Here is a 14,332-nt window from a genome sequence, read left to right as displayed (position 1 = left end):
GTAGTTACGTCCTTATATAGTTATTTTGATAACTATTGTCTAGGACGGGAAAGATTTTTGTTTTGGTTCAGAGTAGTGGCTATACCGCTCTGAGGAGACCTAAAGAGGTCGAAATACGTATAAGCGGCTGTCGCTGCCCTGTATCAAAACAAAAATCTAATACCGTCATTATGTTTTAACCTGTTAACATTTAAATTCAAAAATTAGTATTACTATTAATAAGTATTACACAAAATCTTTTACAGTTCCATCTGAGAAAAGCTTGACCAGCACCTTTGTATGACATATTTGCTGCAATTAGCAAGAGTATTTTCTTACTACTAATATCATTTGATTCCAACATGAATTGCAAATCGATTTGAAGGATTGATGGATTCGACCGTTACTTGATGGAAATTCATTTTATGTAACAATAAAACACTGAAAACTTTGTTTTCAAAACTTCCACAAATTTTTATTTTAAATTATTATCACTACAGCTGTTTCGGCTGATTGCCTTTCTCAAGTGATCTGTTTTTGGCATGGGTTTACACTTTATAGTCTCTAAAGAAATAAGTTGAGGAGGGGAGAACTGTTTGTCTCAAGCTGGTCATTCAGAATTATATCTGTGTTTTTTAATTTGTTGATCTCCATAGATTCTAACAAAGATAGCTTAAGGCCTTTATTTTGAATGTGTAGAATTTTAAATTCGTCATCAAAAGAATGATTATGATCTAGAAGGTGAAGTGCGTATGTAGAATCTGTTTTTCTATTATTGAAAGCCCTTTTATGTTCTGCTATTCGTTTATTAAAATTTCTACCTGTTTGACCAATGTAAGTTTTTGGGCAGTCGCCACATTTAAGTTTGTACACACCACTGTGTAAGTGTTTTTTATGTTGGCTCTTATTGTTTTTAATATATTTGCCTAGGTTATTATTTGTTCTGAAAGCTGGTGTTAGCTAACAAAAATAGCCAAACACATAAAAAAGAAAGGAATAACACCAGCTTTCAGAACAAATAATAACCTAGGCAAATATATTAAAAACAATAAGAGCCAACATAAAAAACACTTACACAGTGGTGTGTACAAACTTAAATGTGGCGACTGCCCAAAAACTTACATTGGTCAAACAGGTAGAAATTTTAATAAACGAATAGCAGAACATAAAAGGGCTTTCAATAATAGAAAAACAGATTCTACATACGCACTTCACCTTCTAGATCATAATCATTCTTTTGATGACGAATTTAAAATTCTACACATTCAAAATAAAGGCCTTAAGCTATCTTTGTTAGAATCTATGGAGATCAACAAATTAAAAAACACAGATATAATTCTGAATGACCAGCTTGAGACAAACAGTTCTCCCCTCCTCAACTTATTTCTTTAGAGACTATAAAGTGTAAACCCATGCCAAAAACAGATCACTTGAGAAAGGCAATCAGCCGAAACAGCTGTAGTGATAATAATTTAAAATAAAAATTTGTGGAAGTTTTGAAAACAAAGTTTTCAGTGTTTTATTGTTACGATTTGAAGGAGTTCATTTCTTGAAAATAATCTATACAGTGGTCCATTTTCAGTACTGAGTTTGTACAAGCCCGTATTATTAATTTCAGAAACAATGACTAATACATTTCTCGGAGTTAATCGACCTCTATCAACATCCGGCACTAGAATATATCTCACTCACATATTATCATCTTTGATGCTTGAACTTTCATCATTTTATGTGATTCTTCTCTGATTCAATATTTTCTTACTTCTTGGAGTTAACTGATCATTAAAATTGCCGTCAACTTTGCCTTCTTGTATATTGGGTGCATCTTCATCATTTTTAATAGATTATTCTAAAGAAGATTTCTAAAGATTAATTCATATATTTATCTTGATTTTTTTAAATTCTCTTGGATAACTAACTAAATTAAGCTTGTGTTACCGGTAAGATTCGATATGCGATTTCTGTATTTCCCTTTGTTGGTATTTATATTGGCCATAAAGCGAAATTCGTCGTATGTTTCCAAAGGCCTTCGTAGTTTCTCATTGTGGGTCACTGTAATCTATCCACAACGCGATGTGAGAAATAAACAAAATTCACAAAGCGTTGTGGGTATAAATTTCGGTCAGTTTCAGTCAGCTTATGAAAGTTGAGAATTTCTTAACTATTTAAATTTAAACGGGAAACATCTAAAGTGATCCAAAACCGTTCACCAGCCTCACGCTAATGTTAACTTTAAAAGACCAAAGCTCAATTAATGTTTAAGCTACAATTTAAAAAAACGAAATCTTCTGCAAAAAATAATCCTAATTGTTTGTTCGGTATCAAATTTTACGTATCGTTTTTTTTTACTTATTTTGAAAAAAAAGATGGTATTTTTAAAAATGTAGAAAATATATTTTTTACTGTAACCATAATTTTTAGTTTTTATGGCCACAAATAAAATCTAAACCTCCTTTTTGTTTCTAGGAGCGGTTGGTGGTGATGGTGATGATGGAGACGATAAGGAGAAGGAGGAAGAGGCCGAAAGGGAGCGCTTGGAAGCAATCCGTGAGGCCGAAGAAAGAAGGAAGGAGAAACACAGAAAGATGGAAGAAGAGAGGGAGAAGATGAGACAAGAAATCAGGGATAAGGTAAGTCAATACAAGGCTATTTAAAAACTATGATATATTTTTTCACGGTCCTAAGAAGATAAAATAGGTTTTGCTGTTTTTTGTCTAAGTTTTGTATTTTTTAACTTCCAGTTTTCTTGAAATATAATTGAAAACTTGAAAAAATTGAATTGTTAATAAGTATTAATTTAAATCATTAAATTTTGCTAAAATAGATGTGTATTTTTGCAAGTATTCTATTTTAACTCCTTATATTAGACAATTCTGAGGTTTAGTCATTATTGTCTAACTTGTTTTCATTATAATAACATGTTCTGTCCGAGATTTTATTAGTCTTCTTGATTTTACTTTTATTGTACGTACCTTTACGTATAATTACTTGTATGTACCGTTTTTTGTCCAGCTTCTTGAAGTTATTTCATAATTTCTTACCATGAATTGCTTCAAACCCGGGACCACTTTTTTCAAAACCATCTCGCTAAAAATATCTATTGCAGAAGTTCTTCTTTCCTGCAGTTTTTGACTACAAATATGAACAATATCATTTGGAGAATGTTGTCCGATTGCAGCAGGTGCCGTTTGATTTTGAAAAGTCATGTCATGGTTATTTTAATCTTGTACGGCATTACTTTACGTTGGTTCAGGTTATAGAATAGAATAGAATAGAAATATGCTTTATTGTTACTGAAAATTGTACAATTTTATGGACAAAGCTTACAAAAAGTCAAAAAATATAACAATAACAATTAAAATTTACTAAAATTACTTAAATTTCTTAGTTATTCGTTAAGAAACTCTTCCGCTGAGTAATATGGTCTTTCAGATAGATAGGCTGTTGTCAATTTACTGAACTTGAGGAAAGAAGTTGTAGATTTAAGTTACAAAAGGAGATGGTTGTATAATTTTTTTGTCGAATACAATATAGATTTCTTTACTAACTCAGTGGTCGGGATCGGTAAATACACATCAAAGGTCGAATTTCTCGTGGATTAGTCATGATTGGGTCTTGCTGGAAAAACATGTAGGTGTATACGAATTAAGCAAACAGTTTCTAGAATACATAAAGAAAGAAGAGTTAAAATCCCGTGATTTCAACTCTTGAGAGAAAAAAAAGTAAATTAGAGTCGGACTATAAGTTTTTATTTTAAGTAGATCAGAAGTTATAATTGCATGAAGAGTTGCAATATTAGAGTTCCTCTAGGTAATACTGTTATCATCAGCAAAATGAAAAAATTTTCCATCGATTTTTAAGTTAGTGATGTCATTTATAAAGATAAGGAAAAGTAGAGTACCCAGTACTGAACATTGTGGTACTCTACATACAATGTTTTTGTGACTAGAGCCAGTATCATTTGCTCTAACTAGTTGTTTCCTATTCCTCAAGTAAGATTGGAACGAATTCAAAGAAATACCTCGTATTCCGTAGAAATTCAGTGTTTTTATCAAAATGTCGTGATTTACACAATCAAAAGTTTTGGCATAGTCACAGAAAACAGTGGTGCAGTGTAAAGATTATTGTTAAATGCTTAATAGACCTCATATAGTACAGAAAACATAGCATCGCTGGTACATTTATTAGATAAAAAGCCGAACTGACTTTGTGATAAAATGTTGTTTTCAACAAGACATAAATCGGGCTTTTATAAGTCTCTTAATAATTTTGGATAGGACCGGTAGTAAGGCAATAGGTCTATAGTTGCAGACATTAGATTTTTCACCACCTTTATGAAGAGGGATAATAATGGTTGTCTTTAGGCACTTTGGAAATATTTTTCTCACATTAATGAAGTATTCATTTAGATTTTCATGGTTTCGAAGAGAGAATTTTTGAGCTGTGTTAGTTTTATTTCGAAGATCGTTTACTATGGCTTATACCAAGCTTCTCTTACAACATTTTTAGAGCTTCATAGGCGATTCTGGGGGTTCCTAATATATTTAGTGGCAAATACGTTGGTAGTAAATTTCTTGATGTACAGTAGTGAACGCATATTCTTGGCTGATATTCAGATCTATAAAACTAAAACATATAAACTAAACCTATAAAACATTCATTAGACCTATTATTGAATACAAGGTATGCATCTACGCCTCCCTTAAACTCTACGAAATCAATGCCATCATGGCTACTGAAAGAAAAATCCTCAGAGCCTGCATGAGGGTGAGCAGTCGCTATATATCAGCACACATATACTTATTGGCAAATATAACACCTATTAAGGACAGAATCCTATCCCTCAGTAGGAGGTATGTCCTTCGAACCATCACAGGCTCGAACAATCGAGCAAAACAAGTATTAAAGATACCTTGCAATCGCCGAGGCAAATAATCACCAGGTTTCTACAAAGAAAAGTTCAGTTCCCTCCAGCTAAACTTCTCCTCAACACTGAACATGAACTCCTTGATGAGTATTTTGAAATCTTAGAAACAACCCCCATTAAATATTGCAGCTAACAACTGCTCGCCAAAAATGCCGATTAAGAGCCGTTCCTACTGGCCGTATGGCTGGTAACCCCTGAAGTACCTTCTTCGACATGTTTGACATAGCTCACCTAAAGTCCTCTTGTGCGCTTCTTAACATATCGTCCTCACAAACACGCTACCTTCTGAACCCCAGCTCCTTAGTAGTCAACTACTTCTCCACATAAAAAATCAATCATTACGTTTTATCACACCACCATGCAAAAAAAGGAATATCCCTTCGTTGAAGAGGCGTAAAGCCGAAACAAGGTTAAAGCTCTGGTTCCGAATTCCATATGCAGATACCTTTGGTAGTCCAGGATTTGTGATGTTTTGACTTAATTGTAATTAATTAACTTAATAACTTATTGAAAATACAGACAAGCTATCTAAAAAACCACTGAAGTTATAGTTCACGTCTACAGAGATGTCACAATGTGCCACCCAAAAGTCAAGCACAAATTTTGGAATTTACAAAAGTTCTAAGCGTAAAAAATCCTACCTAAACGTTGGGTTTTCAAGGATGGTTTTTGATATATACTGCTTCATCATTAGATAGTCCTGCATTAATAATTGTAGAGCCGTACACCAAGGGGTGAGAAATCTGAGACAATATAATCAATTATGGTAGATGTTGTTTTAGTAATTCTTGTATGAGAACTAACGTGCATTGTGAAACCATACGATACCATATGAATATATTGACTAAGGATAATTGGGTAGCACACGCAACAGCGTAATTAATATTCAAGTCACCGTATAGAATCTTTCTGTTTTTATTGGGTAGGTTGTCTAACAAATTTAACAGAAAAAAATAGTTCCGTGGAAGAATCAGGTGATCTATAAATGCAAAGAATGTATAGATTAAGATTCTTGTTATAAACCAATGAAAACTCAAAAAAGGACTCATTGAACAGAAATTCATATTTTGTTATAGGAGAGAAATCATTATTTGTGGAAAGAATTAGGGTGCCACCATGAGCTGAACTTGGACGATCATACCTAGCAATTGTGGTATGTTTTTCTATAAAAAAGGCTCGTTGACTTCAAGCCAGTGTTTAATAAGGGGTTTTAGGGGATCAAACTTATACGAATGACTCTGGAGGGTTCCAAAGCTATGGTGAGAATTGATGGAGATATGACGCAGGCCTTTGATATTGATATTGAAAATGGAGTTAGACAAGGGGATGCCTTATCAACAACACTTTTTAATCTAACTTTAGAAGCTGTTGTTAGAAAACTGGATATAAACGGCTGTATTAATACAAGATCTATGCAAATATGCGCATATGCGGATGATGTTGCCATAATAAGCCGCAACAAAAGTGTATTAAGCGAAAAAGTTATAGAACTGAAACGAGAAGCTGCTACGTTTGGTCTATATATAAATGAAAGCAAAACAAAATATATGGAGTGCACAAAATCGAATGAACATGAGAATCTGAAGGTAGACAACCATACCTACAAATATGCCTCCACTTTTCCCTACCTAGGCTCAATAATAAATGACAACAACAACATCAGTCAAGAAATACAAGCACGGATTCTTAGCGGTAATAAGTGCTTCTATGCATACAAAGACTTAATGAAAAGTAAGTTACTGAATCGTGAGTCTAAGCTGAGAATCTACAAAACAGTAATTAGACCAGTGGTCACATATGGATGTGAAACGTGGACCCTCTCAACCACTGATGAAAATCAACTGAGAATATTTGAGCGCAAAATACTAAGGAAGATATTTGGACCAACCCAATGCAGCGATGGTTCGTGGAGAATTAAAATGAATCACGAGCTGGATGAACTAATGCAGAGCGCAGATATTGTCAGATTTGTAAAGTCACAAAGACTAAACTGGCTTGGTCACCTAGAAAGAATGCCAGATAATCGAGCTGTAAAAGTAGTCCAGAGATGGAAGCCCCAAGGAAACAGAACAAGAGGAAGGCCCCGTAAAAGATGGATAGACGACGTAGAGAGGGATCTTAAAACCATGAACATCAGGCAGTGGCGAAGGAAAGTATCCGACAGGGCAGAATGGAAGAACATTGTTAAGCAGGCCAAGACTCACAAAAGGTTGTAGCGCCATTAGAAGAAGAAGGGGATCATAGTGTATATTTCATTTTTTAGAAGCAGATGCAATATTTTCATTATATTTCTTTACTTTTAAGATAGAGACTTGTTTTCTCTTAATATTATATTAGATATAAATTTAGACAGTAGATTTTCTTAAATATTTTAAAACGCTCTAATAATATCCCTAATTTTGTCGAGCAATTTTTTATGGTTATTAGTAATATATTTATAATTACTAGTTACACAGATTTGAAACAAACTTCATAAAAATTTCATGATTAGATTTTCTGGTGTGTACTCAAAATTCCTAAACATATAGCAGCGTTATTTCGTAATATTGGAAATATCAACAGAGGGTCGTAATTTAGCCCTAATCGAATTGTTTACTAGAGAGAAACATTTCAGCTTCAAAATATCGACGAAATAAGAGGTACGTTACTCCAAACACGTTTGCCAATTTAACTTTGGCAGAGCTTCAAAAACGTTCAATATGACCAGTAACACACATTTACTAAAAATGGTTTGGCTTCAATACAACTCCTTTTATGATAGGAACGTATGCACAATATTTTACTGTTTAATTTGATAATCTTACTTTGTCGTGATTTCATATGTAGCGTTACTTGTTTATACTTTTTCCATCGTCAATTTGCCAAGCCGACGTCGGCTTTTGAGATTCTTTGATGTAAATGCCGACCATTGGCGTGGAAATTAAGAAAAGGGATCCGTTATCAAACGCATATTTCAAGAAAAATCATATAATTTTTATTAATTTTTACATAATTATATTCAGGAAAATTTCTCAATTTTTGGGCAAAAATTGTCTAAACAATTTTTTAAACAAATTCAAAATATCACTCTAAATAACTGTGACTCTAAATAAGATCTATGTCATTTTTCTCAAAAGTTAATAGTTTTGGAGATATAGGCGATTTAAAATCCGAAAAATGCGATACCTAATATGCATTTTCGAGGCTTGAAAAATATGTAAATGAGTATTTTTGAGATTCAAGAGTATCTAAACTAAAGTATCAACATTGATTTTGATGAGAAATCGGAGCAATATTTTCCGTAGCAGAAAAAGGTGATCTTTTGAATTTGAATTGTTTCCGGCAAAAATGTCCGGCACCCTTCAACCTTCGATTTGTTTAAACGGGGCATTTTTGAATAGGACTCTTCAAAGGACAGAATCAGTTATTTTTCAAATGGGAGCGGGCTCACAACATCGAATAAATAACAAATTAATTCTTTCAAATTAAAGCTTGTTAATTTTAGTGATTTATAAGAATATTGGACTTATTATTTAGTTTTTACATAAACCATAATATTTTTTTACAATTATCTGTAAATAATGGCTCATTCTGTCAGAAAATTTTAAAAGATTGTCTATCTAGCAATTAAGATAGTCAACTGAAATTTAATTTTTAAACAGGGTGAATCTTCAATATTTTGCTTCGAGTTAGAGATATCTGAAAAAGTTATTTGGAAAAGATGTTTCAAATATTATTATAACCCCACATAACAAAGTTTTATGTCAAAATTCGCACTTTTACTTTTTTCATTAATTGAAGAGCTTATTTCCAAAGTGTCTTAAATCCAAAATTTCGATTTTTTTAATTTTCTTTTTTTAAACTTTATAGATTTCTTCAAGTCTAGAATAAAGTTATATGTACCAAAACAACTTCTTATTTACCATTTAAAAGTGCATATGAAAATTGTAAAATTGTATAATTTGTATGTTAAATTTGTATGAAAATCTGTAATTTCATGGATTTCATTATATGGATTTAAGACACTTTGGAAATAAGCTCTTCAATTGTAGTCAGGATTCTAAAACGGACAGTTGGCTGTCCCGAGATGCATCTTTAGACAGCCAATTGTAGATTTAGGATCGAGATTACAAATAATACTGAAAAACTAAAATTGCGAATTTTGTCATGAAATTTGGTATGTGCGGTTACAATAAGTGGAACAACTTTTCCAAATAAGTTTTTCCGATTTCTCTAACGCGAAGCAAAATATCGAAAATATATAGAGGTGTCTTCATCTTAAATGCGACACACTGTATAATAATGAATACTAGTGTTCAAGATGCATCGCGATAGCTGTAAAGAAATTAATTAGAAGGACTGAAAAGAATCGTCAGAGTCTTCTGAAGTCGAATCGTTCCCAGGTTGGATAACTATTGGTGCTATTACCGGTAAAACGGGATATTCGTTTTCTATTTTTACAACATGAGCTTCGCAATTTTTCCACACATCGCTATTAATGCCACTAATTATTTCTCGAATATTCTCAATGGCCATTGCGCTTAATGTTGGTGACTGATTATATTTTCGCAATCGTTTTTTTACGGTACCCCAAACCATTTCAATTGGATTAAAAATGCAATAGTATGAGGGTAATCGCAAAAGAGTATGGCCGTGCCTGCTGCAAATGGTGTCAATAACGTATTCGTTTTTAAAATTCCGACTTTTGATCATTCTAATTAATTCTTTCTTTACTGTAATCTTTTTAGGAACAGTGATATTTTTAAGTTGCATAAATTTTAAAATTTCGTCCTTTTTCGTGTTATTATTAGGTATTTTATTTAATATGCGGGAATGATCCGACGCATTATCCATAACAATCACTGAATTCGGCGGAATATATAATTATATTCAGGGAAATCTCTTAATTTTTCACGAATCAGTACTAAAGTAGGCACTCTATTTTCTTTGTAAAAATTGTAAACTGTTCGCTGAATAACGTCTTTTGCAGCAGTGTCAACCCTACCCAATTTTTTATTTGGTCGCTTTCGTTTTAAGGAATGATCTGTAACTGTGCCTAATTTAATAATTGTATATATCGTCTTATACCCGATTTTTGTTAATATATGAATTCTCGAAACAATTGCATTATCAGCCATCCCAATATTTTCTTTTTTCAAACACTCATACATATTTAAAACTATTCTTTGAGATTGTACGTGCAAATCTTTATTTTTTAATTCCGGGCTGTCATTAAAATAATTGTCATTATTTATTGATAACACAGAAGTTGATGCATCTTGATTATTCGTTTCAAACGGTCTCCAAAATGCCATTCTAGAAAAATATAATATTACTTACCTTATAAACCTCCGCCTGTGATATCTGGTTGCAAAAAGGAATATTTTAGGGTGTCACATAGCCAGACACACAGGTGTTCATTACGATTTATCGCTTTGCGCTGCGCTGTTGTCATAATGCATGAGTTTAAAATTACTGAATGTAACTTTAATATAACATATTAATATATCTGCAATTTTTCATGTTTCCAGGTAAGGTATAAAATCAATGAAATTTGGACAAAAATAATACAATTCTTGTAACCGTTTTTGAGAACTTGGATTCTTAAAAGATGTCTGATTTCTTAAAAGTCGATCATTATATCTATAAGAGTATTACCGCTAAATTCACCAACATGGCAACGTCAAGATAGATTGAAGGTCCAAATTCTCTCCAGACTATGTACAATGTTGCCGATATTCGAAAATTACTTAGAGCATAAGTAATATATAAACGTTCACGGTTGCTTTAATTCATTAGTGAAGAGTCCATGGAAATATTAGTACCTAGTTAATTAATTTATAGATATATTTTTTGGGAATATGTTCATATCACTTTTTAAAAGTGTCGTTCGTTGACTAGCAATTGAATAATAACGAATAGAGAATAGATAATATTTTTTAAATATAACCTTAGGAATTTTGGGAAATATGTCTGACAACCTTGATTTGAAAGGCGGTCTCTTTAATACCAGAATGAGACATGTTTATGTTGGAAAATTATTAGTGGATGTACTATACTCGGGAAAGTTCAAGTTTTGGATAATAGAATAATTAAATAAAATGATTGAGTAAACACTTTCATAACGAAGAAATTCTGGTCTTCTGTAACCGCAATTTGTACGATGTTTATAAGCAAAGTGGGCGAATAAAATAGCTAAACTTAAAAAATTAAGTATTATTAAAAATATTTAAAAACAAATTTAAATTATTTATTTGAAAGCACCTCCAGCAGATACTTGCAAAACGTGTAATGAATTAAATTTGAAATTACAAGAACCTGAAATAAATAAATAAATAATAACAAATAGAAACAGAGGAAAACCATAGATGACTGAATATATCTTTTAAAGAATGAATTTGTCTAAATAAATACTACAAACTGAATGTGTGAGCCTTGAAATCCCTTGAATAAGGGATTTCATTTGTTTTTGTATCATAACCATTTTTTTCTGTTTGTCGATTGGGATAGAGTCTCTCTGGTTTATATTTTAGCTACTTGTAACCTGTCGATGACAGTCGTCACAGTTGTACAAGGTTTATCATTTTGTCACCTCGGAGTGGTTATATAGGTCTGTACATTTGCCGGTATTTTACAGCTTTTTCCAAACTTATTCGATGGGTGTGTAATCTGTCGTTGAATTTATCGATATTTAATATGAAAAACAGAAATATGGTATCCATTGTCATCAGGTGCCACCAATCACGCACCTCGATGTGCATCGCCCTTCCTTCTGGAACTTATAATTAAATTTAATTGGTTGAGAAATGAAAAGGTTTCATATAAAAGTTAATTTATCTTTAAATATGGGACATTTTCGGATCTCAAGTCAGTAGATAGTATGGTTTTACCCGTCTAGGGTAGCTCCCTAGAGCACTTTGCTCGAAGGGCTCTGCGAATTTTCTAAGACTCTGAAGCTGAGTTTTTTTCTTCTTAGAAAACATGTGTTTTATTTCTTCCAAGTAAATAAACCATAAAGGCATTGTCCTTTTCAAGACAATGCCACAATAAGAGCGTACCGGCTACCTACGCAATATTGCAACATATTGCGCAATAGTTAGAAAAATTAATAAACATGGGAACTTGCACCAAGATGCTATCATTATTTCATACGTTTATTAATTACACCGGAGACGACACCATGTACTCCATTTCTTGGAGAATTGTGACATCTTAATCCTAAGGTACGTATTTTAATGTTCATGAGTGAGTATTCTCTAAAGCTCCGATTATCTAGTGGTGAGATACTGTAGAGTTAAACTGCTATATTTGCAACACTGAGTATGTCTCCTTAAAAATTCTTGCCATAAATTCTGAGCTTTGGTCTGTCACCATTTTTCTCTATACCTCTATACCTCAAAATAAAATTTTCTACCCATGGTTCGGCTACTGTTTCGGCTTGTTTATATCTTATAACATATCTCTCTATGTATTTACTTACCTCACATGATAACGTCAATATATATCAATTATCATCATCGTCCATTTGAAATGAGCCTACTGATCAATAAATATTTTGTCAAACGCGCTAGTGACGGTTGTTGAATGCTTATGCCTTTGGCAATCGTCGCATATCTTGACATATTCCCCATTACTTTTCCGCAACCCGCTCTAAAAATAATGTTTTCTTATTACGTATAGCTGGTTCCTAAAAAAACTGATAAGAATCTTAAAGCGTATTTTGTAGAAAACTAAGCAGTGTATTTTGAAGGATAAATAATTATTATTTACATACCAACGTTGCCACTGCCAAATCTTAAAATTTGTCAGATAACTTATTCTGTTTAACCTCAAAAAATGGCTCCACATGCTAGCAAAGAACTAAAAGCAAGAATTAAAACGAAATTAGAAGATGGTTGGTCACTATCAGCCGTATCCAACCATTTCGAAGTAAGCAGAACAACAGTTTTTAATATTAATAAAAGATGGAGAGACAAGAAACTCTCGAAAGAAAGCAAGGTTCTGGAAGACCAAAAATATCTACCGCTCATGAACATCGTACGCTTTTGTAGAGATTAGAAGAGAATCCTTTTAAAGGCGCGAAAACTGCAAGAATTATGTCACAGTTTCCGAGAAGAAAGACAACAACTTCGCGCAGAATTAAAGCATCGCGTATTAGGTACCGAACTGCAGGAAAAAAAACAAGCTATTATACCACAACAGAAGCAATCAAGACTTATATTTGCTTAAAACCATCAGCTACAAATTCAAGATTTTTGGGACGGTAATATTTGCAGATGAGAAAATTTTTCAATCTTCTAAAAAGGGCAAAATTGGGGTGTATAGACCAAATAATAATAGATTTAATCCTCTATATGTTAATAGATATCGAGCACCTGGTCATTTTAGCGCCAATGTATGGGGATGGATTTCATCTATGGGAATGGGAGTGGTATGGCATATTGATAGCAGGTTTGTTGGGCAGACTGATTTGAATATTCCAGAAAACATCATGTTTCCCAGAATAGAAAAGTTGTATCCAGAAAATAATTTTATCAACTTCTAATCTGCCATGTTCTGCTTGATCGAGATAGAAGTTGATCGAGAATCTTGTAATATATTGAGCTTGTTATATATTGAACCTGTGTTTGTGATTTGTGACCTGCGTATTTTACTTCTATAGCACTATATTAAACAGTATAGAGGAGGAAGAATTCTTCTAGTGCAAATCATTGTTGGTTTTACTTGGTTCTGACAATGCAACCTGGATCCGTACCCTGCACTCAACTTTTTAAAGAGTTGCTTATGTTATCAATACGATCGATTCGGTGGTAATTATATCATTACCCTAAACATATCTTTGTGTACCGAGCCACAAAATATCTCTGTCGTATTATATTTATTTAATCTTAACCATTTTATAATTTATATATTGCCGGGTCAGGGGCAATATGTGTAGTATGTGGATTTTTGAGTAAGTGGTTTTCACAGAAGAAGGTAATTTATATATGTGAACCCACCTGGCCCAATCAACATCCATAGTGTTGTTTCACGCCTCAGCCTACGACCACATAGTAGTCGATCCTACGCCTAAGCGATGGGATGAATCTATTTGTAAAGAAACGAAATTTTATATTATTGTTTATTTCGCATATAAGGTTTTGGTTGTGGAGATCCCGAGTTGGATGCGTACCCAGTGCGTCAGTTCGCTAAAGCTGGCCTTGGTATGGCCATATGTCAAAGTTTTTCCAAAAATATGGAGTTATACGGTAAACGAGCTGATTCATCTGTAACTCTCCAGATGCAGCAAAGAGAGTGGAGTCCCAAATAAAGCAAGGTCTATATACTTAAATCCTCCAATTAATGGCACCAAAATAGTGTTAGAAATTTTATCAGATAAAACATTTTATAAATATATTCTACCCATTTTATTCGTGACTAACAAATAATCCTAGACATACTGTGGCA

General features: G+C 32.9%; 1 protein-coding gene across 6 annotated transcripts in view; it reads left to right on the top strand.

Annotated features, from left to right (window-relative positions):
• Positions 1-14,332, top strand: part of cpx (synaptic transmission protein complexin) — a 972,531-nt gene that overhangs the window by 900,110 nt on the left and 58,089 nt on the right. For all 6 annotated transcript variants that reach the window (XM_072530669.1, XM_072530668.1, XM_072530673.1 and 3 more), the window contains one exon: positions 2,446-2,609. In XM_072530669.1, coding sequence (XP_072386770.1) covers positions 2,446-2,609 — 164 coding nt within the window. The remainder of the gene's footprint in view (positions 1-2,445; positions 2,610-14,332) is intronic.

This window comes from Diabrotica undecimpunctata, chromosome 4 (assembly GCF_040954645.1).
Source record: "Diabrotica undecimpunctata isolate CICGRU chromosome 4, icDiaUnde3, whole genome shotgun sequence".
NCBI lineage: Eukaryota > Metazoa > Arthropoda > Insecta > Coleoptera > Chrysomelidae > Diabrotica > Diabrotica undecimpunctata.
This window is presented reverse-complemented; position numbering and strand designations above follow the sequence as displayed.